Source organism: Harpia harpyja, chromosome 13 (assembly GCF_026419915.1).
Source record: "Harpia harpyja isolate bHarHar1 chromosome 13, bHarHar1 primary haplotype, whole genome shotgun sequence".
NCBI classification, from domain to species: Eukaryota; Metazoa; Chordata; class Aves; order Accipitriformes; family Accipitridae; genus Harpia; species Harpia harpyja.
Genome location: NC_068952.1, coordinates 4,221,034 through 4,245,016, shown reverse-complemented (window position 1 = coordinate 4,245,016; position 23,983 = coordinate 4,221,034). Strand labels below are relative to the sequence as shown.

Sequence of the window (23,983 nt, the reverse complement as noted above, 5' to 3'; positions counted from 1 at the left end):
TATGCTGATAAAAATAAGTTCTTGATTTCGCTCTGTAATACTGTAGCTTAAGCATAACAGTTAAGAACCGTGAAATGGACTGTATTCTAATGCATCAGAAAGTTGCTTTTTAAGGACATAGCCTCACCTGTGAATATGAAAAAAACACGTAGGAAGAGCAGAGGAAGAGTTCGTATTATTTTAGCTGCCATTTCTTAGCCCTCTTGTGCATCTGCCGGTAAAGCCAGCTGAGAAGTACCACCTTGCAGCCTGGCAGAGGGACCAGCAGCTGTCCAAGCTTCTCCTCTGGCCACATACCAGCTTCTCTTCCCACCGCACCGCTGCTCTTGCCCTCTACTACAGGGGTGGGAAAGAAGTTCTCCAATGCAGGTGCCACCGCTTCTCCTTCCCTGAGGAGGTTTTTTTTGTGGGAAGGCCCCAGCTCATCCCATTACTCCTACCGACATCAATCGTAACAACCGCTGTGGCCTCACTGCAGACAAGAGGCAGGGCTTGAAGGGCTGTTAGTTAACAAGGACAGACCTTGCCGTGAGCTACTGAACTCGGGCAACGCCCGCCTGGGAGACCACGCCGCAGCAGGCCGGGGACGCTGCCACACGGTAGGCCCCGAGGCGCCCCAGGCCCTCTGCCAGCGGCGGGGAGAGGGAAAGCGGGGCAAACACGGAGACCCCGGCACGGAGAGCCTGAGGAGCACCTCCGGGGACCGGGGCTCAGGCTGCCGGGGTGGGCGCGGGCGGCGGAGCGGACCGAAGACCCGGCCGGGCGGCCGCCACGGCGGAACCACCTCAAGGCCTCCACAGCGGCTCCCGCGCGCCGCGGGGGGAGGGGGCGGGGCCCGGATCGGCCACGCCCCTCCCCCCGAGGGGCGGGGCGGGGCGGGGCGGGCGGTGGCGGGTTTGGCGCGCGCGCTGGCGGCGGGCCGCGCTTCCCGCCGTGGGCCATGTCTCGCCAGAGCACCCTGCTCCGCTTCTTCCCCAAGGCTTCCCCGGCACCGCCTCGGGCGGCTGCACCGGCACCGGCACCCGCTCCCGTCCCTCCGCAGGCCGGCGCCGGCACCCGCCGCCGCGTTTCAGGGGAGCAGAATGGCCGCCAGGCCGCCGCCGCCGCCACCACCAGCCCCACCGCCGCGGCGAGCAACGGTGCACCGGGCAGAGCTGCGGCCCGGCGCAAGGAGGCGGGGGAGAAGGGCGGAGGGAACGGCGCGGCCGCCAAGGCCCCCAGGTAACCGGCGGCGGGGAGAGGAGGCCGCGGGAGCGCGGCCTGCCTGAGGGGAGGGGAGGGGCGGGGGGGGATGTAGCACGCGCGGACCGTTGCGGGGGGGCGCGTGCTGTCGCCGGTGGCGGTTGGAGCGGGACCCCTCGGGGCGCGGAGGCGCCGGTGTCCGTCTGTGTCCCGTCCCCGTCCCCCCCCCCTTCACCCACCCGGGAGACGGCGGCTGCTTGGGCCCACCGGGGCCTTCCCGGCACGGGGGGGGGAGCGGTTTTCAGCGAGCCCCCGGGCTTTTGGCCGCCGCCTCCCGGTGTGGGGGCTGGCGGGAGCCGGGGGTGTGGGGGGTGTGTGTGTGCGTGGGGGGGGGAGTGTGTGTGCGTGGGGGGGTGCGGGCCTGCAGCGCCTTGGCGCGGGGGAGGCGCTGCCGGCAGCGGCGTGGGGTGATGGGAGGCCGGCGGCCTTCTGCCTCAGCCGGGGTTTGGGGGTAACGCCGGCATCCACCCGGAGGGGAATCTTATTTTTAGTTTTCCCTGGTGCCTAAATTTCCTTTCTGTTCCGCGTCTTGGTGGTTTAAGAGTCTCGGCTGGCTGATGGTTTGGCTATAGCCCGCGGGGATACCCCCCCCCCCCCCCCCCCGCCCCCGGTCATCAGCGGCTGGGCTGAAATCTTGGGGGAGAAGGAGAGAGCGAACGAAAGCCGCATCAGGCGCTTTGCGGTGGAGACGGAGTTTTTATTTATTGCTTTAGTTTTTGTGGCTTGAGGGTTTTTTGAAATCTTACTCGTTTCCTTTAGGTGCCCTGTTGAGAATTAGCCTCTACAGGAAAACTCGTCTTGGTTACGTAGGTTGGCAATTCGCAATAGGTAGTCTGCAACCTTTTTCTTTAAGTTAACGTGACTGTTGGACCCAGTTACTCTCTCCCCCTCCCTTAAGAAATCCGCTAAGAGTCTGGTTACACATGGCTCTAGGTGGCCCTGCTTGAGCAGGGGCGTTGGACAAGATGAGCTCCAGAGGTCCCTGCCGACCTCAGCCTATCTTCTGTGGCTATAAAGCTCTATCTCTGGAGGGATCCAGTAGAACTTGGAGGAGCAAATCCAAAAAGTCGTTGAAGAGAAGTATTGGCGATGGTGTAGAAGGACTGTATAATCCCGGTTGCACCACCTGGGTGCCACCCAAGACCTTCAGTGGGCAAGCTGCTCAGAAGCAGCGTGTAGTTACGTTTATGAAGGGAGCTCTTTTAAATGTTTGTGCTCCTTAAATTACGCATCTGTTGTCTTTGCAGTGTCTCCTGTGAGTATTCACCTGGTGACTTGGTCTGGGCCAAGATGGAAGGTTATCCTTGGTGGCCATGTCTCATATACAACCATCCGACTGAAAGAACAATAGTCAGAGGAAAAGGGAAATCCACTCGTGTCCACGTACAGTTTTTTGATGACAGCCCTACAAGGGGCTGGGTCAGTATTAAATATCTGAGGCCATATAAAGGTAAGAGATGCAAATAAAACTTTTTGAAATGGAAATATGCCACTTTTTGTTTTTGAAAAATAGGCATGGAATATAGGGTATGGTGTTCTCCATAGAGAAAGAACAGCAAACCCAAGATCAGTATTGAGTGGGAAAGCATGTTTTGTACTTTGGAAGGTAGATATAGCAAGTTTTTGAGGGTTACAGGTGCGTTTATGGTTATATGGTTCTTTAAACGTAAACCACTAAGCCCTCTTGTTTATTAGATTAGAAGGCAAACTTGAAGCTTGCTTATGTTTTGAAGTTTTTCCCTTTATTTCTCCCATCAATGTAAAAGAAGATCTAAAAGATAAGTCCACTATTTCAATTTCTAGCCCTGAAATCCTTAAAATATTAGGAATGCCAAACCCAGTTTTTATTAGCTATTTGGGAACTGCAGTTTGTCCAGCATCAAAAGACTAGGCGCAGGACGTTAGGTAACTAAAATTAATTCTGCTGTGGTGTTATTTCAACTTTTTGCGTAATAAAACTCACATTAGTAATCATGATCAGTTTTCCCCTGGTTTTATAATTTTACTGTTGCTGAAAACTGTAAATCATTGGCTGTAAACAGTCATGTATAAATCATGTTGCTGTAAACTGTCCTGTTGTTAGTCAAACAAGTACTTTGGGTATAATACAGTATTTTTGATACACTGTAGAATTTGCTTATGACGTCAGTGAAACAACTGAATTTAAACAGTTTCTTACTTTTTACAAGTCAGAGTTCCATCTCGTGATTTTTTTGGGCTCGTTTATACTTAAATGTACTGCATTTAAGCCATAGGTAGTTTTAAATTAAAACGGTAATGTTATTACTGTAAATGTTAGCATAATTTAAGGCAAGTGAATTGGTCGATACTTTATATGTATCTTTCCTGAAGGTATTTTAAAATAATCAAATATATTTTAACAGCTTGCAGTTGCATTTAGAAGCAAATACAGGTAAGCAGAATTGATCTGTGTACCAAAAGAAAATTGCAGGAAAGTAAGACATGTTCAAAATGTTTAAACATAGAAACACTAGTTTATCTATAAGAAATGTGGTTAATAAAGAACAGAGTAAAAATATTTAAAATACGTGCTTTGCTTTTAAATTCAGACAAAAAGCATCTCTGTATACAATGTAAGAGCGTTGGAATCTTTGGGTAAGAAAATGGAGAAGTTTCTTACGTTGTGGTGTTTGTAAATACAGACACGACAGGGCTAGGCTTCTGACAGTTGGGCATGCAAGAAGTGGAGTTACATACAAGCTGGTTAAGTGAATATGCAGGTGTTGCACAGTTGAGTATGCAGTTAAATTACGTGATGAGATTTTTCTCCTGCCATTGTTTAATTGTCAACATTAAACGCAAAATATTTTTGGATTGTCTCACTGCGTTTGCAAAATTAAAATGGAGATCTGGTTTGTTAATGTGTTGCGTTGTGCTGTAGAAGCAGCTACTTGTAACTCCATCCTCTGCTACTGCAAGCTCAAAGAAATGAATGTGAGAAAGAATTCCATTTGTCTTATTTCTGAGATAGTTGGCCTCCTACAACTCAGCTGCCTTTTGTCTACCATTGACGTAGAGCTGAAGCTTCAGTTAATAGCAGCATATGAAGGGATTCGCAAGAGCGGGTGAATCTAAACTTCTAGGAACAGAAAAAGGAATTGCCCTTTCCCATCTATAGTGTACTCTTATCTCCCCCTTCTTTCTTTCCGCAAGTTGAATACATAATACGTTACATACATGATTCATTTCTTGAGCATGGCATTAAGATGAATCTCAGCATCTTTGGGGACCCTTTCTAGAAATCAGTCTGTAGATTGGCTGGGCTTTGTGTTTATGTACCGGTAGTGGAAGGAGGAACTGTGGTGCTCAAGGGATATGAAAGAGGAAGAGGGATGGTGCAGTTATTAATAGTAGGCTTTGCTTGATACCCTGCAGCGTCAGGGTGAATTGCCAGCACGATTGATGATCAACTAATCTGGCTAATACGTTGGTGTTGGGTCTGGCTGCCTTGCTGCACTTACGGGAGCAGTTTGAATGGCCAGCAGAGCTTTAGCCAAGAAATCTATGTCATAGATGACTGATGCCCATAACTTGAAAATAACTTTATGATTGAACTTACCTATCGTTGCTAAAGTAGCCATGTGGTCTCAGTCAGGTCTGCTGCACTGCTAGTATGAAGTATTGCTTTTCAGTAGTAACTACAGGTAGTGTGAGGGTGTTTAGAGCTTAGCTTAGAAGTGTTCAGATGTGGTAATGAGTTACAGAAATAGAAGCAATTCTTCAAGTGTTCATGTACTAGGTAGGCATTTCATTTGTGAGTGTTTAGACTTTCTCTAGGGATAGTTTATCAGGCTGAATGAGTGACAGGTTGCTATATTTAAAATGTGGTGGGAATGACTGGTAACAAGACAGAATGTTAGATAATTATACTAGTTGTCTGAATACATTTAAAAGTGAAGTATGAACAGTAACTAAATGACTGGCTAAATGATAGAGTAACTTCAGCTTCTGATTAATTATTTGTGGTTTTAAAGGTTCATCAGATGGGGAGACACGGAAGGGAGGTATGTTTTATAGTACAAAGCCTGAAATTAAGAGAGCAATGGTGCTAGCGGACGATGCAATGAGTAAAGATAAAACTAAGCGGCTTGAACTGGCAGTATGCAGTGAACCTTCAGACACAGAGGAGGAGGAAGAGGAAGAGGAGGAAATGGAGGTAAAATTTTTCTTACTTGCTGTCATTTTCAGAAATAGTGCTAGAATTTACAAGCTGTCTCTTGGAACTAAGCATGGAATATCCTGCAATTCTAGTACTGTAATAGCAGCTTAATCTGCTCTTTAATCATGCATGCATATATATCCATATGTCTTTTTTTGCACTGCTTCTGTGTTGTCAGGCCATACACTGGTCTCTCACCTTTTATGGTTGGAAAGACAAGTCTAATATCTCTTCTTGGTGTTCTGTACGGTAAGGACTGACCTCAGAAGTTACTTAACTTCTCTAACTCTCTTTATTGATCACTCCCTGGGTAACGCAGGTGACCCACTTTCTCACTCATAAAGAACCTTTTTTCTGATGCATCTTCTTATCTTCTCTATCTGCTAGTCATATTCCAAGTTCCCCTAAGTTTGATCTGAAGTTTTAATTTGTCATGATGTAGAAATTTCTAACTTCTTGAGTATTCATCGTAAGGCCTTAAATTGGATTTTTGGAGCCTGCTCTCATGTTGTAGAGTAGCACTAAAGTACAAATTCTTGTACTGTTAACACCAATCTGTTGGTGCGGTAACTAAAAAGAGATCTTTTATTGTATTGTATTCAAGTTGTATTGTGAATGATTCAAATATTATTTCAGTACCACCATATGCGTTGGAATAAATTTCTTTGGAAAGGAATGGTACGAGGAAACTGTCAATGGGATAGTGGTTTTCTGTACCTCCTCTGTCAGCATGGCCCATCTACTCTTTCTCCAGTGTGACATTGCCCCGAGGGACAGATGCCACTCCAAGCATTGTGTTATGTTTGTGGCAACAAAGTGGTGGGCACTGGCACTTGGTACTTATTACAGTCCCTCCACTGCTGTTTTTGTCCAGCACTGGTGCTGGAGTTCTTAAAGTTTCAGGCTGAAAAGGCAAATAATGGAGTTTCTTTTCTTTCTCCTAGACATGCACAATCTTCTTGAAGGTTACTATAAGGTAGTATGTTTGTAGGTGGAAATAGGTAGTTAACTCAAAAACAAACAAACAAACAAAACCAAAAAACCACCAACCCCAAACAAACACAAAACCCACAAAAAACCAAAACCCAAAAAACCAAAACCACATGGGCAAAACTCACATAGGCCAGTACTGAAAGGCTGCAAAACCCAGTCGCATTTCTGACATAGGTCGGTAAGAAAAAATTACAGCACAGAGTTAGCTTATGGAGGCATTTCTCCTTTGTGCTGAATTGCATATACCCTATGCCTTCTGTCCAGTTTAAATATTTTGTTCATCAGCATCACTTATGCAAAGAATGATGCTGTAAAGAATGTAAAGAGGAGTAATTATGCCACTGGTCAGTAGCAGTTCGTTATCCAGAAAAAAATTTAATTCTGTGAAGGTAAATGGAATTGGCTGTGGCTCTGCAGTTTCTTGCTTGAAGTAGCATAGCTACTGCATTATTGCACGTTTTTGTGCTTCTTTTTGCAGCAGTGATACTTTACTTTGTAGCCAGAATTTTCTAGAGGTAAAATAATTTATTTTTCCAGCAGATGAGTGAAAGTGCATCAGGCAACAGTGATGACTGCAATAGTGAGGAGGATGTGAAGACTAATAAGCGAGTAATGAGCAGGGAAAGTGCCATAAAAGCCAAAAGAAGAAGAGTGTTGGATTCTGACAGTGATCATGATGGTTCTGACGTAGAGTTCAAGCCTGATGTGAAAGAAGTGGCAAGCAGTGAGGAAGGTAGTAGTGGGGTGGATGAAAATGAATCTACTGACACAGAGACAGACACAGAGAGTGTTGCAGAAAGCCCCATAAAAGTCCCTTCTAAACGAAAGAGAAGAGAGATAAACAAGCCTGCTAAAAGGAGTAGCTTAGAAAATGAACATTCTGAAACGCCCAAAAGAGCAGCAACGGTTTCTTTAGAAGCCAAGTCTAAGCTGACATCATTTGCAGCACCTGAAACTTTTGAATCTCAAGCAAATACTTGCAGTGGAGGCACCAGTGGCTTCGCAGTATGGGAACATGAAAAGCTTGATTGGCTGCAGGAAGGGAAAAAGAAAGATGCGCACAGGAGACGGCAGAGTGACCCTGGTTATGACCCATGTACTCTGTATGTACCTGAGGACTATCTCAACAAGTGTACGCCAGGAATGCGGAGGTGGTGGCAGCTGAAAAGTCAAAACTTCGATGCTGTGATTTTCTACAAAGTTGGAAAATTCTACGAGTTGTATCATATGGATGCAGTCACTGGTGTAAACGAGTTGGGCCTGATCTTTATGAAAGGTACTTGGGCCCATTCAGGTTTTCCAGAAACTGCATTTGGCAGATTCTCTGATGTTCTAGTGCAGAAAGGCTACAAGGTAGCCCGTGTTGAGCAAACAGAAACTCCCGAAATGATGGAAACGCGCTACAAGTCAATGGCCCACCCAACAAAATTTGACAAGGTTGTACGCCGAGAAATATGCAGAATCATCACCAAAGGAACTCAGACTTACAGTGTTCTGGACTGTGATCCCTCCGAGAACCATAACAAATACCTTCTGTGCGTTAAGGAAAAAGAAGACTCCTCTGGACAACGTGTTTATGGGGTCTGCTTTGTTGACACGTCGGTGGGGAAGTTTTATGTAGGCCAGTTCTCAGATGACCGGCACTGTTCGAGGTTTAGGACTTTAGTAGCGCATTACACTCCCGTGCAGGTACTGTATGAGAAGGGGAACCTGTCTGTGGACACACAAAAGATACTGAAGGGCTCACTTGTTTCTTGCATTCAGGAAGGGCTGATCTCTGGTTCCCAGTTCTGGAATGCCTCTAAAACACTAAAAGTCCTTCTTGAAGAAGGATATTTCAAGGAGAAACAGAACTCTGAAAATGGATGTTCTCTGCCCTCTGTAATCAAATCTTTGACTTCAGAGAGCGACTCGCTGGGATTAACTCCTGGTGAAAACAGTGAATTAGCTTTGTCAGCTCTTGGGGGATGTGTCTTCTATCTCAAAAAATGTTTGATTGATCAGGAGCTGTTATCGCTGGCAAACTTTGAGGAGTATGTCCCTGTGGATATTGATACTGCAAAAACTACGAGTCCAAGTAGTTTCTTTGCCAAAACTGACCAGCGGATGGTGCTGGATGGAGTCACCCTGATGAACTTGGAAGTCCTGCAGAATGGAACCAATGGAACCACAGAAGGTACTTTGTTGGAAAGGATTGATTCTTGTTGTACGCCATTTGGGAAGCGACTCCTGAAACAGTGGCTCTGTGCTCCGCTTTGTAATCCTAAATCCATCAATGATCGATTAGATGCTGTTGAGGACCTTCTGGCAGTGCCAGATAAAATGTCTGAAGTTAGCGAGCACCTGAAGAAACTTCCTGACCTTGAAAGGCTGCTCAGCAAAATTCACAGTATTGGATCGCCACTTAAAAGTCAGAACCATCCTGACAGCAGGGCCATCTTTTATGAAGAAATCAAATACAGCAAAAAAAAAATTGCTGACTTTTTGTCTGCACTGGAGGGGTTTAAAGTAATGAATGAAATTGTTGATGTCATGGAAGAAATTGCCAGCGACTTCAAATCTAAAATCCTTCAGCAGCTGGTCACCCGCAAAGCCAAAAATCCAGATGGCCGCTTCCCAGACTTGAGTGCAGAGCTTAAAAGATGGGATACTGCTTTTGATCATAACCAAGCTCGAAAGACTGGAGTGATTACTCCAAAGGCAGGTTTTGACCCCGACTACGATAAAGCACTACAGGATATTAAAGCTGTTGAGGAAGATCTTCACAAGTACCTGGATAAGCAACGCAAACTGCTTGGATTCAAATCCATGCTCTACTGGGGGGCAGGCAAAAACCGATACCAAATGGAAATACCGGAAAGTGTAGTATCACGTAATTTGCCTGAGGAATACGAGTTGAAGTCAACCAGGAAGGGATATAAACGTTACTGGACCAAGGAGATAGAGAAGATGCTGGCTGCCATGGTTAATGCTGAAGAGCGCAGAGATGCAGCACTAAAAGACTGTATGAGGCGTTTGTTTTACAACTTCGATAAAAATAGCAAAGACTGGCAGACAGCTGTGGAATGCATTGCTGTGTTAGGTAAGAGATTTTCTTCATTTTTACATATAGAATAAATACTCTTCTATAGTAAATGATGAAATCTGATCTGGATAAGCAAAAAAGGTTTGTTGCCAGCTCTTAATTTGTAGTTTAAAAACTCTGATTGTGATAACAGGTTTGATAATTAACAGTGATCACCTGTTTCCTTCCTGTCAGTAAATGGCAGAACAGTTGTTGGGTCCTGATGTTTGCAAGCTCTTTCTTCATTCCTGTTGTGTGATTGTAGGTGTGCAGCTGAGTATTTCTCACTGTTCAGCATAGCCTGGTGGGTCTCTCGCTGCTTCTAGGATTCTCGTGTATGGATTAGTTGCTTCTTATTAAATGAAGGCAGTGATGCAGATGGAGGTATAAAAATTTAACCTGCTAGTCATCTTTGTCTGAGCAGGCTGCTTTCTCAGCAGCCTTCAAAAATAAAAAAAGTGGTCATTGTCACTGCTTTGAAGAAGGTGGTCTAGTAGGAAGACTTGCCCACATCTTCCTTAAATTTCTAGGGTAGAAGAGTCTCCTGCATTCCCTTCTCGGGACTGGCGTACTCTTGTACTGTGAATTTTCTGCTAGCATGAGGCACTCTGGGATGTCTTTGTTCCAGGGAAAAATGAAAGCACTCTCTGAATGGGGCAGAAAGGGGAGGACAGGCAGGCAGCGAGCGTTGTCTAGGAACGGATTCTCTGAGCGGGCTAGAGAGCTGGGAAGCAGTCACATTAGCTACGCTCAGTACCAGGGCAAGTACCGAACTGATTTTCAGTAGAAAGGGAGACAGCTTTCAGGCTCAGCTGTAATATGTGTACATAAAGTGTCTAATATCACGTAACATGGTCTCATTTTGTAGGTAATCAGCTTTTAGAACCTTAGAGCTAGGCTAATTGAGGGGGGTTGTGCTGCTGCTTTCTGCTAGGCCAACAGAATTTTAGTATTTGTATAAATTTATTCTGGCAACTTTCAAGCAGCATTATGATTCTTAACAAAGTAATTCACTGTCACAGAAGCTGATTTCCTCTTTACTTACCCTGTTCCAAATTAAAAACCAATGCAAGAAAATAATATTTTATACATGTACATTAAAAAAATAGCTTTTGAAGTGAAATGATGTGGATTTTAAAGACTTAAACTAAAAACTAGAGGGGAGGATTTTTAATCTGGCATCAGTAGAAACCTGGAAGGAATGAGGAAAGACATTGTGAACATTCCCACCTTTTACCTGTTCTTCTGGAGTACTTCTTGGGTGTTTTCCTTAACAGGAAAATGGAATGGAAACGGAAAATTGTGTTTACAAAAATGCTATTCAATGAGTAAATGCATTCCAGTGAATGAATAAAGAAAGGTTGAAAGCGTGACTTACTGGAATTTCTCTTAATCTTATAGATGTCTTGATGTCCCTTGCTAACTACAGTCAAGATGGTGGTGGACCACTGTGCCGACCTGTAATTCTACTGCCTGTGGATAGTGCTCCTCCCTTCCTGGAACTTAAAAATTCACGCCATCCGTGTATTACAAAAACTTTCTTTGGGGATGATTTTATTCCTAATGACATTGTGATAGGCAGCAAAGATGAAGATAGCAGTAGTGAAGCTTCCTGTGTGTTAGTAACTGGCCCGAATATGGGTGGCAAATCTACGCTCATGAGACAGGTGATTGACTATCTGCATAAGATTGAATGTTCCAGTGTACCTCTGTGTTTTGCATAAAACTACATGACTGTTTATAAATGTCAAAGGAGGTCCCAGGAGTGGTCTTCAGGGTGTGCAGCACAGTACAGCAATTACACCATAAAGACAAAATATAATCTGGTAGAAAATGCCCATGTTTAGATAGTAGATTTTCTACTTTTGCTTACTTTAGTGAGGAATAAGTTTTATTTCTCTTATGAGAGATGGTTGGGAAAAATCTTTTTCAAGTGGCCTTATCCAGGATTTGGCATCATCTGGTAAAAGATGCTTCTGCAGGTTAAACAAGATGAAAATAGACTTCAGCGGCCACTGGGAAAGCAATGGGGAGTTTGCTTTATTAACACTGCTTGCAGTGATAACTTGTGTTTTGAAGGCTTTCAGAGTACTTTAGTCCTACTTGAGATTATGACGCTGCAGCCTAGAGCTGTTAAAACAGTGGGAAGCTTTATGCACTCTAGTCTTTGTTTTAGGGGAAATACAGTTTCATTCCCTCGTTCTCTGTGTGGAACTGAAGCTCCAAGCACATAGTAAAAATTAAAATGTTTTAATGTTTGTTCTGCAGGCTGGTCTCCTGGTTATAATGGCTCAACTGGGATGCTACGTACCTGCTGAAGTCTGCAGGCTTACACCGATCGACAGAGTATTTACGAGGCTTGGCGCCTCAGACAGAATTATGGCAGGTGAGTTTCTGAAATCCAAAGTGCTTTTGCCCCTGAGTGAGTTTCTTTTCTTGCTTTGAGTGGCAAGTTGGAAAGGGATAGTCTGTTAATTTTGGGGGGAGAGCTGGGCGACTCATTTGTTGTCTCTCGTCGTTCAGAGTAGAAACAGGATTGTAGTTATGCTTCATTTGTTTGATATGCTTGTCCTCCATTATTTTTGACAGACACATAGGATCACTTTTTAATGAATTTTAATATTAAAAGCCTGCCTTCCAGCTGGATGCAAGTCTGAGGAATATCTTTTTGGATATGGTACAGCTGATTGTGTTCTACTTACATGGGTATCTTTTTCTAAGTGTTCTGGAATAGGACAGTGATGTTCAGGTAGCTGTGGTAGAGGAGTTGTTTTTTACCTTCTTGCAAGGCCTACCTAGAGGTCCCTTGTTTCAATCAGAATGCCTGCCTTATGTCTGAAATCCGATTTCTTCAGACAATGAAGAGAGAGGCAGGGTTCCTTCTTGGAAGCGGTAGTTGACAGTTCTTGGGAGTATTTTGTTTCTTCCCGTGGAGAAGAAGACAGAAGTGGAGGATGACCCAACAACTGGAATGGGAAAGTCTGCCTGTGGTGGTAGGCGAAGTGTTGCGGGGCTAGAAGAACAAACTGTTTTTTGTGGTAAGAAGAGTAGTATCACAACTCATTTAAGGAGGGTGCAGATTTTCTGTGATCTTTCTGCTGAAAAATGTGGGTCAGTGAATATGAAAGGAATTAAGCCTACTGAACTTGTTGCACATAAGGAATTTGGAAATGAATCATTCCGAGTTCTTAATTAAAAAAATATTCACCCTTCCCCGAATCAAGGCTTTTCTTTGCAGCTAGGGAATTTTATTAAGGGTTTCTTTGCCCAGCTATTTTCCATTTTGTTTAATGTCAGTACAAAAAGAAATTGTAAGAATGGAAGAATACTTAAGTGCTTACGGTAGAAATAAAAACTGCCCCTTCTGCAAGAGAGAGGTGGTCTAGAAAAATGTAAGATTTTCAACTTATGTTTCTGTCAACTGAGAGCTAATTCTTTTCCAAATACATGCACAAATGTTTTTTCACATCATGAGGCTGAATGCTGCGCAGCGGAACTAGCTTTGAAATCTGTTCTTGTCGCATTAGTTTCCATACTGTGTAGAAATGAAAGAACAGTGAAAGTTGTCCCATGGCAGTCATTTTGTAATGGATGTCAACAGGACTTTTATGAAGTAAATTTTAAGTAGTATCATTTAAAAATTGCCTATGTAATTTTAGGGGTTTATTTTCTACAGCAAATAAATGGTTATTCCTAAACATTGTTAAAACCATATTAAATCCTGGAAATTTCTTTAAATAAATGGAGAATATCAGGATTGCTGGACACTGCTCAATAATTCATGTTGAAAAACTAATGTTAGAGCACAGCAGTGCTCATGCAGCATGAGTACAGAAGTAAATACTTGCCTGCTCTGAAATTACATTAATTGCTGCTGCATGTGATTATTCAGAATGAACCCTGCAAAGAACTAGTAAATCTGAGACTTTATATGTGTGGATTTACCATGTACAAGGGTCTGAATGATTGTGTACTTCTGCTTGTAATCTGCTAAAATACAACTTCAGCTCTAAATTTCAGGCCTTGTATTATCTGGGTTGTTAGAACTCCTGTAAGATGTTCAGTCCTTAGCAGCAGTACATTTCTTTTGTCATACCTCACTCAAGTAGAGTACCTATGAGTACAGCCTTAATTATGTGAATAATTCATTACCTTATGACATCAACAACCAAACCAGTAAGTCTAGTCTCTTAGTCTTTTTTAAGATTTTCTGCTTGCTTTTTTACACTGAAAAGCCACACACCTTAGGCCTGCCTCTTGCATTTAAGAGCAAGAAGGGGCAAAAGATTCTCCCCATGTTGTATCCTTTGTGCCCCTCTTTTTGTCCAGCTGGCACATCTGACCAGTGCTATTAAAAGTAGACAGATAAGGTAGCCTAAAACTTACTCAATTAACTGTACTTGTGCCCATGCCTGTACTCTTAAGGAGCCAAACCCTGCTTTTTCTGGCAAATGGAGACCTACCATTTTCATGCTGGAAAAAAAGCTTTATGTTTTTGTTCATCTTCAGTTTGCTGTCAAGTTTCATTTTAGCTTGACCAAGACTCTAGTGCAGATTAAATGGGGGTTTAGTTGTGGTTTTCAGATCTTTGACTACTTCATAGCTTTTTTTTTTTTTGTCATTTCTTTTAAAGGTGAAAGTACCTTCTTTGTTGAATTGAGTGAGACTTCCAGCATTCTCCAGCATGCAACAGAGCATTCCCTTGTCCTTGTGGATGAACTGGGTAATTAGTCTATTTAGTAATAGATGGAAATTAAATCTAAGATTGAAGACTAGCTGTAAGGTAGTTGGGCTGTTTAAATGGCAACCAAGTACACAGGGGCAGTTTCATCATAATGCTCCTAATGTTTGAACTGGTCAGGATCTATGCATGTCTGTCTTAAAACATATACTTCTTAGGTGCCCTGGGAACTAATACAACACCTCCCACCCCCCAATCGTTACTAGCCTGTTTCTAGCTGAGTTTTCCTGCTTTCCTTTGCATAATTACTTGCAGCAAACCTTGAGCAAGCCGGTAGCAAGGCGAGAGAGAGTAGAAGTGTCATCTTCTGCAGTGCAGAAGAGAGTGGGATTGTTATGGGGCAAATACTTGGGTCACTACTCGCTGCTCTTTGTCAGTCTTCCACACAGTGAAGAGGGAGAAAAACAAACAATACAAATTGATACATGGCAAACAATGCATTGCATTTGCCTTTAGAAAAGCATCTTTGCTTCTGTTTGCCAAGATTAACAATTAAAGGTGGGGGGTCTATCCTCAGTAGCAAGTAAACTATGGATTGAATTTACTTTGCCACTTTTGTTCCCGAGTATGCCAAAGCTTTTCCATTTCTTCTCCAGGCAGAGGCACAGCTACTTTTGACGGAACAGCTATAGCAAGTGCAGTTGTGAAAGAACTTGCAGAGAAAATCAAGTGTCGGACCCTGTTCTCCACACACTACCATTCGCTGGTAGAGGATCATTCACACAACGTGGCTGTGCGGCTTGGCCACATGGTATGTGTAAGTGTAACACGCAAGTTCTGAGCACTGAAGTATGGCATTTTTCCTTCTGGCTGATAGATCTCATGCTGTGTGTGCTTTTCTGCACTCTTCCACCCAGAGTCATAGATGTGTCCTGAGAAAAGGATGTGATGTTTCATGTGTTTATTAGTCTGTAGGTAAGTATTACATACACTGACTTGTAACTTACTCTTTCTAGGCATGTATGGTTGAAAATGAGAGTGAGGATCCAAGCCAGGAAACAATTACGTTCCTGTATAAGTTCATCGAAGGAGCATGTCCAAAGAGCTATGGCTTCAATGCAGCAAGACTTGCTAATATTCCAGAGGAAGTTATTCAGAAGGGGCACAGAAAAGCGAAAGAGTTTGAAAAAATGACCCTTTCACTGAGAGTATTTAGGTAAGGCCTTGTTTTCCCTTTTTAAGTTGCACATTGCTTGGTAGGCATCCATTTTAAAAATTGGGCAGTGGCTTTTGCTCATAGTCTCACAGCAGGGGGGGCAGTTAAAACTATTTTTGTGACTATCAAATGTACCTCACAAGCAGTGAGGGAGGGAAGTACTAAAACCTGACTACAAGAGGGCAGATACAATGAGTAATGCAGTATTTTAAGCCTTGGGTCACCCTGCTAGTCTCTAGGGCTAAGAGCTTAATTTCCATAGAGGTGTGGGGCTGGCTGCGAGCCAAGCCAAACCGAAGGAATGCCTGAACCAGCCCAGCGCTGACGGCTGCTGCGCAGTGCTGGGGGGGCACTGGGGGCTGTTACAGTAGTACTGGAGCTGCTGGTGACTGCCTCTGCAGCAGGTAGTGACAGCTGCTGGCAGCCTTTACACCAGGCACAAAATGGCATCTCCCTCTTCTAAAGCTGTGCAAGTAAGAGGAGGCTGAGGCTCTGTGTCCATGCTGGGTAAAGCTGATTTCATTATTTCCCTTAGGTATCTCTGCCTGGTGGTGGATGGCGCAACAAGCGATGCAAATGCTGTTCAGAAACTTACCGCTATGATCAATCATCTTTAAGAACACAAGTGTTTTTGGTACTGGTGGTTTCTCAAAAAGGTGGTATCAGACAACGTTATGATCTAATAAACTTTATTTTTTAAAAATGACCATTTTTCCATTGTCTTTCCTAGGAAATTAAACCCTTTAATTCTTACCTACCCTCTACATAATGGTTATTGAGTACTCCACAATATATTAAGTCTAGATGTTATGGTACATGCATACACTTTCAGGCTGTTGATTACCCACTGTCACCAATACACATAAATGGAAAAAAGCTATGAAACTGTATAGGGCTGTATATATACTTGTCTCAGCTTCATCAGAGCAGGAAATTACTGTGATTTCCAGCAGGTTATGTAAGTAATGTCCAGACTGTTCAAAAAAAACTATGAACAGAGTAAAGTACAAGACTGTTTTGAGGAGACTTTCTACTGTGTACTTTAAAACATAGTAAAATTTCTTTCACAAAACTTAGTTACATGGGTACTTTGTTTTATAGTGCATTATAGTCTAGGAAGTCTCATTAAAACACTCGCTTTTTTTGTTAGGGTGGTTTGAGTACAGACTATTGCTGGGGCAGGGAAGGAGATTATTCTAACTTCAGAGGACACCAGAAAAATTGCTGGATATAATTTAAGATTAGTGTTTTCTCTTTCATAGAAAGAACGTACATACTGGGACATGAGTACAGTTACAGCAAGTCTAGGTGTGCTAACAAAACAGGACACATTCAAGTACAATAAGATTTTTTTGCTTGAAATTAGAAACAAACTACATGAGATTAAAGCATTAAAATCATATTTCTCAATCTGAATAAATGTTAAAAAATCAAAAGAAATGCAGAAGTGCTAGCTCACATTTTTTACCATGTTACAAAAGCAATTGGTACCCATGTCCATAAAGGCAGCAACAAAGAATGCTGCTTGTCTACAGAATAGTACTACTGCAAATTGGACTGCGTTTCAATGCTACTTGTAAAAACACCAGCTTTCAGAAGTTGGTATCTGTACAAAATTGCAGCTTATTTTTCTTCACTTCTGTCCCTTCAAAGTCTTTGTTTACACAGTAATGCTAAAACGCCCAGTTCTGTTATCCTGAGTCAACATATTGCCACTTTCTTTTTTGGTAGGTTGAGCTCCATAGTGTCAACACCTCACACATCCGCTTTAATACAGTCTCTTTCTGCAGAAATGGGCAAGTATAACTTCCTCCAAAAAAAAAGTTTTAACAGTTATGATATTAGAATGGCAGGACTTTCTTTCTGAAAGGAATTCAGTTGTGCTGCAATGTATTAGATTCTATAGGTGGAGCAGAGTCATATAGTGTATCTGTATCATGTGTAGGCTCTCCAGCAAGCGTACAGGGATTAGACAGTGTTCCAGCACCACAGTCACAGAAAAACCTACAAAGAAAGAGAGTTCTTTAGTTTCTACTTTACTCGCGTTGTCGTAATTGCTCAACATACTCATTTGAAACGTACCTATCATGTCTAATGAATTCTACGTCATGTCCTTGATGGCACTTCTTAATGCAGTTCACACATATGGCATTACGGTCTGTGGTGTTACAGGTGTGACATCTGAAGTAAAATGCAGCATGTTAGGCATGAACCAAAAACTGATGAGCTGAGTAAAGGGCTGGGGGAGGGCGTAGGGGCAGAACAGCACTAAAAGGTTGTGCATCGGACTGTAAAACCTGAAAATTTTACATGAGCTTGGATTTCATGGCATACTTCTGGTGCTTGTTTTGAAAAAGCAGTTCTGTATAATCCCTTAGGCTCAGGTTCACAGTAACAGTAAATTCAGTAACAGTAAATTCAAGACAATGGGAACTTGTTTAATCCTCTTCTATTACAGTTGAGGAAGCGTACACGTTTGTGTGTTAACAGATGGCAACTGTTTTAGGGGTCTTGCTAGAAGAGAAATTGCGTTTATTTGAAAACCTTACTGTAGGTGACAGAAAACCCGTTACCTGTAGAAGTCATGCATCGGATAGCTGGTGTAACTTGAAATCTTATATAGACACTGGCCTCTACTGACCGCTTTTTCTATGGCATCTTGATTGTTCATTATTTTGTTATCTGTTGGGGGGGACAAAAAAGCCGAGAACTAATCACACCTGGATCAATGACTTTTTTTTTTTCTTGAGGTGTTAAATCAGAGCCCCCCCGCCCCCGGTTAAGAGCTAAACCCATTAGGAACAGTTAGTTCTATGTCTGCATTTTAGTCTTGGCATTTAAGCCTATCACATCTCAATGCCAGATGACGAAGGCAGATGCCCAGACAGTGCAGTGCACTCCTCAGACCAGAAAGACTGTTCCTCTTTGCACACACACGTACCTGATAAATCTTCATTTAAATACTCTTTGTGAACTGGTTTGTGAATAAATGGTTAGAGAAACAAGCCTTGGTATCAGGCTTAAGTTTTCTGTTGAGAAGTCTGAAACCCAAATGTTTGAAAGCCTCTTGTCTACCACAAGGACTTTTACCCAGCCCTTAGAAAGCAGAAAAGCATGGCTTTTACCCCAGGGGAGTTTACAAATAAGGCACTTTCCACCACAATGGAAGTGGGAATTAGGTCTGCCCACCTCCAGCATTTAAAAGATGTGTCCAAGGCACAGTGAATTTGATAATCCTCTCTTGTTACTCAGCTACTATGTTTTCTGTCAAGTCCCAAAGTGCACCTCAAACTAGTTCCGTCCGCTCTCAGTAGCATCACAGCATGGACTGATGCAGTCAGTAAGCCCAGGAGCTGTGAAGCAGGGAGCCAGAGCTTGTGTTTTAAGTGGTGTAAAGAATATACAGGAAAAGCCATAACAAGTACAGCCAAGCAGGTAAAAATTCTGCAAACTGAACCTTTTTCTTCTAAAATAACCTCCTGTGGAGCTGTCTGGCATTCAAACCATCACTCCAATCTCCTCCAAGAGGATCTTGTCTCATGCGCACTTCCCCACTATACATGGGAATTTTATGTGTGTAAACTGTTCCTAATTTCTGAAAAAAGTGATTTGGAATTATGAATATTCATGCTTTTATATCCTCAAAGCCACATGAGGCATGTTTCTTTACTGGACACTTGTTTTCAGATATGTGACAAAAGACTTTCCACTATACTAACTTAGAACTGGAATTTGAGGTGGGCCAAAGACCAATAAACAGTTTGGAAACAATTTTGACACAGAAGAGCTAATAACAGAGTTTTAATGTGATAGGAAAACCTTAAGTTACCTTTGAAAGTGTCTGGCTGTCTAAAAATCTAAGATAGCTTAGCTTGGCTTATTACCTTCAGCTGAAACTCTTCATTACAACTCAGCCTAAGGCAATACCAAATCTGAGCCAAAAATGGAAAAAAATGGTACGATAAACCCAAAACCCAGCACCAAATAAAAAATGCAGAAGTGAACAAACACAACCAACGAGGGCTCAGGCTCACCTTTCATCGTGACATTGACACCAGACGCTAGAAATAAACCTCCAAAGCGGTTGTTGAAAATCTGATTGCCTTCTAATGTTGCAGTTGCATGATTTGTTATTTCAATACCTTTATTGGGTCAGGGGAACAAAGAAGAGAAAAGAAAATGGGAAAGTTAAATGCTTAGTGATTGTGCATTTGTACCTCTCTCACGATCCATAGTTTGTTCATTCTTTTTAAACCATCATAAACTCAGGGGGAAAAAAAGGAAAATGACACAGCTAGAAATTGCACTGTAATTTGCTATAAAACTGAGGTTCAAATACTTCTGTTGAATCCTTTCAAAGAGCTATAGCTGACATGCATGGCTTCTGGTAGTAACAATACATTACTAGTTTATCTGGTAATAAAATGGTGCTGTGATCCTGTATTTTCAAGGGGGATATGATTTTTGGGTGCTTAAAGCTGTCATCTTCACAGATATTTGGAAGTTCTTGTGCACATACCTTACCCTTTTTAAAATATCTTTTTAAAAAAGTTCTCAAGATGGGCACCTAAAATTCATTTCTTTAAATCTTAGCTTTTATCAGTAACCCGTGTCTTCCAAGTCATTTGTCCAGGACTGTTCTTGACAGCAACCTATCCTTCCCCCCCACCACACTGAAACAACACCTTTAGAGGCTCTTCTCAGAAAACTTGCTTCTTCTGAAAGAAAGATGGGAGAAAACTCAAGAATGCAATTTTAGTTGAAATGGAATGGAATGCAAGACGTATGGAACTGTGATCATTAAAACAGTAAATTGCACAAAAATCACTAGTAATCATTCTTCATCTCTTCTGGAGTAGGAAATGCTCATTTTAGTAATTTTTCAAGTTTGTTCAACTTGAGATGCAATGGAAACCTCTTTAAAGTATACATTTGCTCTGTTTTCTAGGTTTTAAAGCAGTGATAAAATATTCAAACCAGCATACAGCAGATAACTATAAATACGTCCTAGACAACTTTATCAATTACTTCTAAAATAATGAAAAAGTATTTCACAGAAAAATGAGAAGGCAGAATATGTGTTGTTTCTCAACACATATCTTCAATTCCAGAGACTGCTGTAAAGATAATTCTGGCTACAATTCTGAATTCTCAAATGATTTCTAGAATATACTGAAGGATATCCCAATCTCTGTTAAAATGTCTAAATACCGTGGGGTAAAGAAACTCAAGAGTTAGCTTTGTGAAGAGCTTACTCTAAGTTCCAACACTTCAAAATTTGATTTTTGTTTTGATTTAAACACCACAAACCTGCAGCAAATCCATCGAATATTCTATTTTTCCTTAGCACAGGGTGGCTGTTGGTGCTGATAAGAACACCGGCTTGAGCATTCCTGAAGATATCATTCTCTTCCAGAAGACCTACGACAGACCAACAAACATGACATTTGAGCTTGTTAACATTTCCTTACCTGTAACCATTCTGTGAAATGTTTTCAAAACATCTCACGTATCATCATCCTGCTAATTCCCTTCATTTGAGGAATACCCACCAATAGCACTGAAGTTAGTGATAGAAGTTTAAAGTAATTCTCAGTATATAATCATGTAAGTGTATTTTTTCAGTGTACAGAATAGAATTTGGGATCGCATATACCACTACAGAAAACTCCATTTTATTTTTGAGGAAACGCTAAGTCTTTTCACTTTCCAAATTTTTCTTCAATTTTTCTAACATCTTTCTGTTCTTGTCTTCTAAAACCAGCAGCCTGCCAAAGCAAAGCTTAACTTGCATTTTTGCTATTGCAGGACAGGATTACTTTAAAATGCTTAACTTAAAATTAAAGCTCATTCACTGCAAGTGATTATCTACAAAATATCAGAAGCTGATACCAGGACACAGAACAGTCAGGGGATTTCAGAGGAGGACCACTTCTAAATTTACAAGTATACCAGAGATTCCTTAAAGATCTGTCATCTTTTCCCCCTAAACCTTTGACACAAGCAGAACCTGAACTGTTCAGATGCATGATTTTGGCTACATGACTTGAATTTAATACCATCTTTCAGTCAAAAGGCAAAGCTTACAAAAGCCGATGGGATAAAAGGACTGTCTTAAGCAGCAATCTAACAGTCATCTTGGATGAGATTAATAACCTCTCTGCCTCCCACGGATTTCAGTATTACTGATGTAATTAAGGCTAAAAAGCATCAGTGTACGTTCGTTATAACTATTTTATTACTTCAGAAGACAAGAGCTAGGTTTCTAAAGAGCATTTTAAAAAGGACACTGCTTAATCTGAAATTAAACTCTTATCCAGAATATTCAGTATATGCCAGTAAGGGAAAAAACTACCTCTTCCCCCATTAAATATACAGATGCCTCCATCTCTTCCATCATGGATTTTATTTCTTCTTAGTGTAGGATTACTGTCTGTTTTAATCCATACACCAGCCATTGCATTATCAAAAATTTCATTGTCTTCTATAAATCCAAGCCCTAAAATTGAAGGAAGGGTGGAAAAAAATAAAATCAAAAAGGATAATAAATGGGAAGAGATAATATTGCAGAATATAAACAATTCTGGATAAATGTGAAAAGCAAACCTACCAGAATTATAGACAAGAATACCACCATTCTGACCACCCCAGATCTTGTTGCGTCTAATTTTGGGGTTGCTTCCAGTTCTAGAGAGAAACGCAAGCAAAGAAGTAATTTAAAACTTTTTACTATCTCCCAAGGCCAAATGCTTAAAACACCTCTGCAGAAGCGCTCCATAGATCTCTGCTTAAGAATCTTACTAAATACAGTTATTTCCAAACATGCAAACATATTTTAGCTTTACAGACTTCTAGTCAATATCCAGGCTATACTGGTAATAGCTTACTCTTGTAAGTTGAAGCAGAGGATATTCAGACATACTGGATTTCAAAAAAAGTTATTTTTAGAAACAAATTTACAAGAGCAGTTAAAAAGACACAAAAGAGCACAAACCAAGCTACCTCTCTTTTGACATAAAATGAGAATACGTTTTACCTTATTTGAACCCCTGAGTACATGTGATTATAGATGTCATTGTCTTCTAACACGCCATGTCCGTTGTCATAAAAATAAACTCCAACCTAACACATCAAGAATTAAATTATTAGTTCCAAACTAATGAAGTATAAAACCACAGAAATTTTAACTCTGTGGCCCTCTTGTAACCACAGAGCAAAACTCACCTGTTTCCCACTGTGTATTCTGTTTCTCCTCAAGACTGGAGTGCTCCCTGTTGTCACCCAGACTCCAGCCAAGGTATTGCTGTAAACTTCATTTTCCTCAATCACACCTTGTCCTTTTTCATGCTAAATGCAAGACAATTTAAGAGTTGAGAAAACCTGCTAACTGCCAATACTGTTGTTCTGGCTGTACCCATCCCTCCCGAACATGGCTTCTTTACTGTAGCAAAGTAATTCTTTTCTATTTGAGTACATGTTTTCACTTTTTTTTTTTCTCCAAATAACAGTACATCATGATTTTGAATGTTTGCCAGGAAATGAAGAACACTCTGCATGCAAATCATTATATTTCAAGGCTCTGCAGTAGTATTTGCAAATCTCTGCTAGCTGTAGGTAGAAAAGGTACCTCCCCAGTGCCATGCAATCAGATGAAAGTTGTGGTACCTGGCACTTAAACCTAATACCCAGCCCTGTCCACCAGACTGACAAAAAATTGGCATGTCTCTTAAGGTAACTATCTTTACCAAGTGTTTGGGCTTGAAAGTAAAGCAACAGTATTCTTGGTCAAGGTAAGCTGTTCTGGTTGCATTTACAGAATGAATAGATGAAGCTGCACACTTGCAGCATTAGCTGAACCTTAAGTAACTTTTGGCAGAAAAAATACACAAATATTTCTCAAGATCTGGTATTGCTTAAGGGAACCTGACAGCTCTTTCAGTTCAATTAGCAGAGCCCTTGCATACGCTGGAAATTGCGCTTTATTCCTCACTTTTACAATACACGACCGTACAGCAATTGCAATGTATATCATCCTGAAGGCAAAAAAAAAAAATATTTTCTGAGGTTAGTGGTAAACACATTACACTCAAAAAAAGCTGAACAGACTTGTAGGTTTGTTTTTTTTTTAAATAATGACAAACTACTATGAAAACTAAGCCTTTAAAAAGCTTTTAACCAAGAAACGGTGAAATTCTGTCATCTATCCGATTTTAAATTTTTTACTCTGTAATAGAAATAATTTAGTGACATTCGTAAGAGCCTTTATCTTTCAAATACCAGCACCAGGTTCAGTCTATTACAATTAACCTAGTTTATAATATAAGAAATTCAGTCATTTTAAGTACAATCAAACATTTTGCAGAGTACCCTTTTCCAACGTTTATAAGAACAGAAAACAAGTCGGTACGCCTGTTTGTAGCTAATACTTACTACATAAATTCCACCATGTTGACCATCATGGATCTTGTTGTGTCGAACTATGGGACAGCTGTTTGTTCGAATCTGTATTCCCGCTAATGCGTTACCTGTTAACAAAAAGTGTTATTTAATACAACCTACATACTCATTTTTCTCAGAATTCAAGATGCAATAAGCAAATTAGCTTAC

At 41.6% G+C, this 23,983-nt stretch overlaps 2 protein-coding genes across 4 annotated transcripts in view; one reads left to right on the top strand and one right to left on the bottom strand.

Moving 5' to 3' along the window:
• The first annotated feature begins 880 nt into the window (after positions 1-880).
• On the top strand, positions 881-16,082 carry MSH6 (mutS homolog 6). 2 transcript variants are annotated; one of them, XM_052806719.1, is made up of 10 exons: positions 881-1,221; positions 2,490-2,692; positions 5,238-5,419; positions 6,956-9,497; positions 10,881-11,146; positions 11,748-11,865; positions 14,113-14,202; positions 14,817-14,971; positions 15,177-15,376; positions 15,912-16,082. In XM_052806719.1, the coding sequence occupies exons 1-10, from the start codon at positions 941-943 to the stop codon at positions 15,991-15,993; spliced, it is 4,119 nt and encodes a 1,372-aa protein (XP_052662679.1). In that variant the 5' UTR covers positions 881-940; the 3' UTR covers positions 15,994-16,082. The 2 variants fall into 2 exon arrangements, with proteins under 2 accessions (XP_052662679.1, XP_052662678.1); XM_052806718.1 differs by having other exon boundaries at positions 6,953-9,497.
• Positions 16,049-23,983, bottom strand: part of FBXO11 (F-box protein 11) — a 77,794-nt gene continuing 69,859 nt past the window's right edge. For both annotated transcript variants that reach the window (XM_052806721.1, XM_052806720.1), the window contains exons 14-23: positions 23,807-23,901; positions 22,601-22,723; positions 22,413-22,498; positions 21,987-22,063; positions 21,732-21,875; positions 20,687-20,797; positions 19,411-19,518; positions 17,950-18,058; positions 17,459-17,557; positions 16,049-17,380 (exon numbers count right to left, since the gene is read on the bottom strand). In XM_052806721.1, the coding sequence (XP_052662681.1) occupies positions 17,251-17,380; positions 17,459-17,557; positions 17,950-18,058; positions 19,411-19,518; positions 20,687-20,797; positions 21,732-21,875; positions 21,987-22,063; positions 22,413-22,498; positions 22,601-22,723; positions 23,807-23,901 (1,082 nt within the window). In that variant the 3' untranslated portion in view covers positions 16,049-17,250. The remainder of the gene's footprint in view (positions 17,381-17,458; positions 17,558-17,949; positions 18,059-19,410; positions 19,519-20,686; positions 20,798-21,731; positions 21,876-21,986; positions 22,064-22,412; positions 22,499-22,600; positions 22,724-23,806; positions 23,902-23,983) is intronic.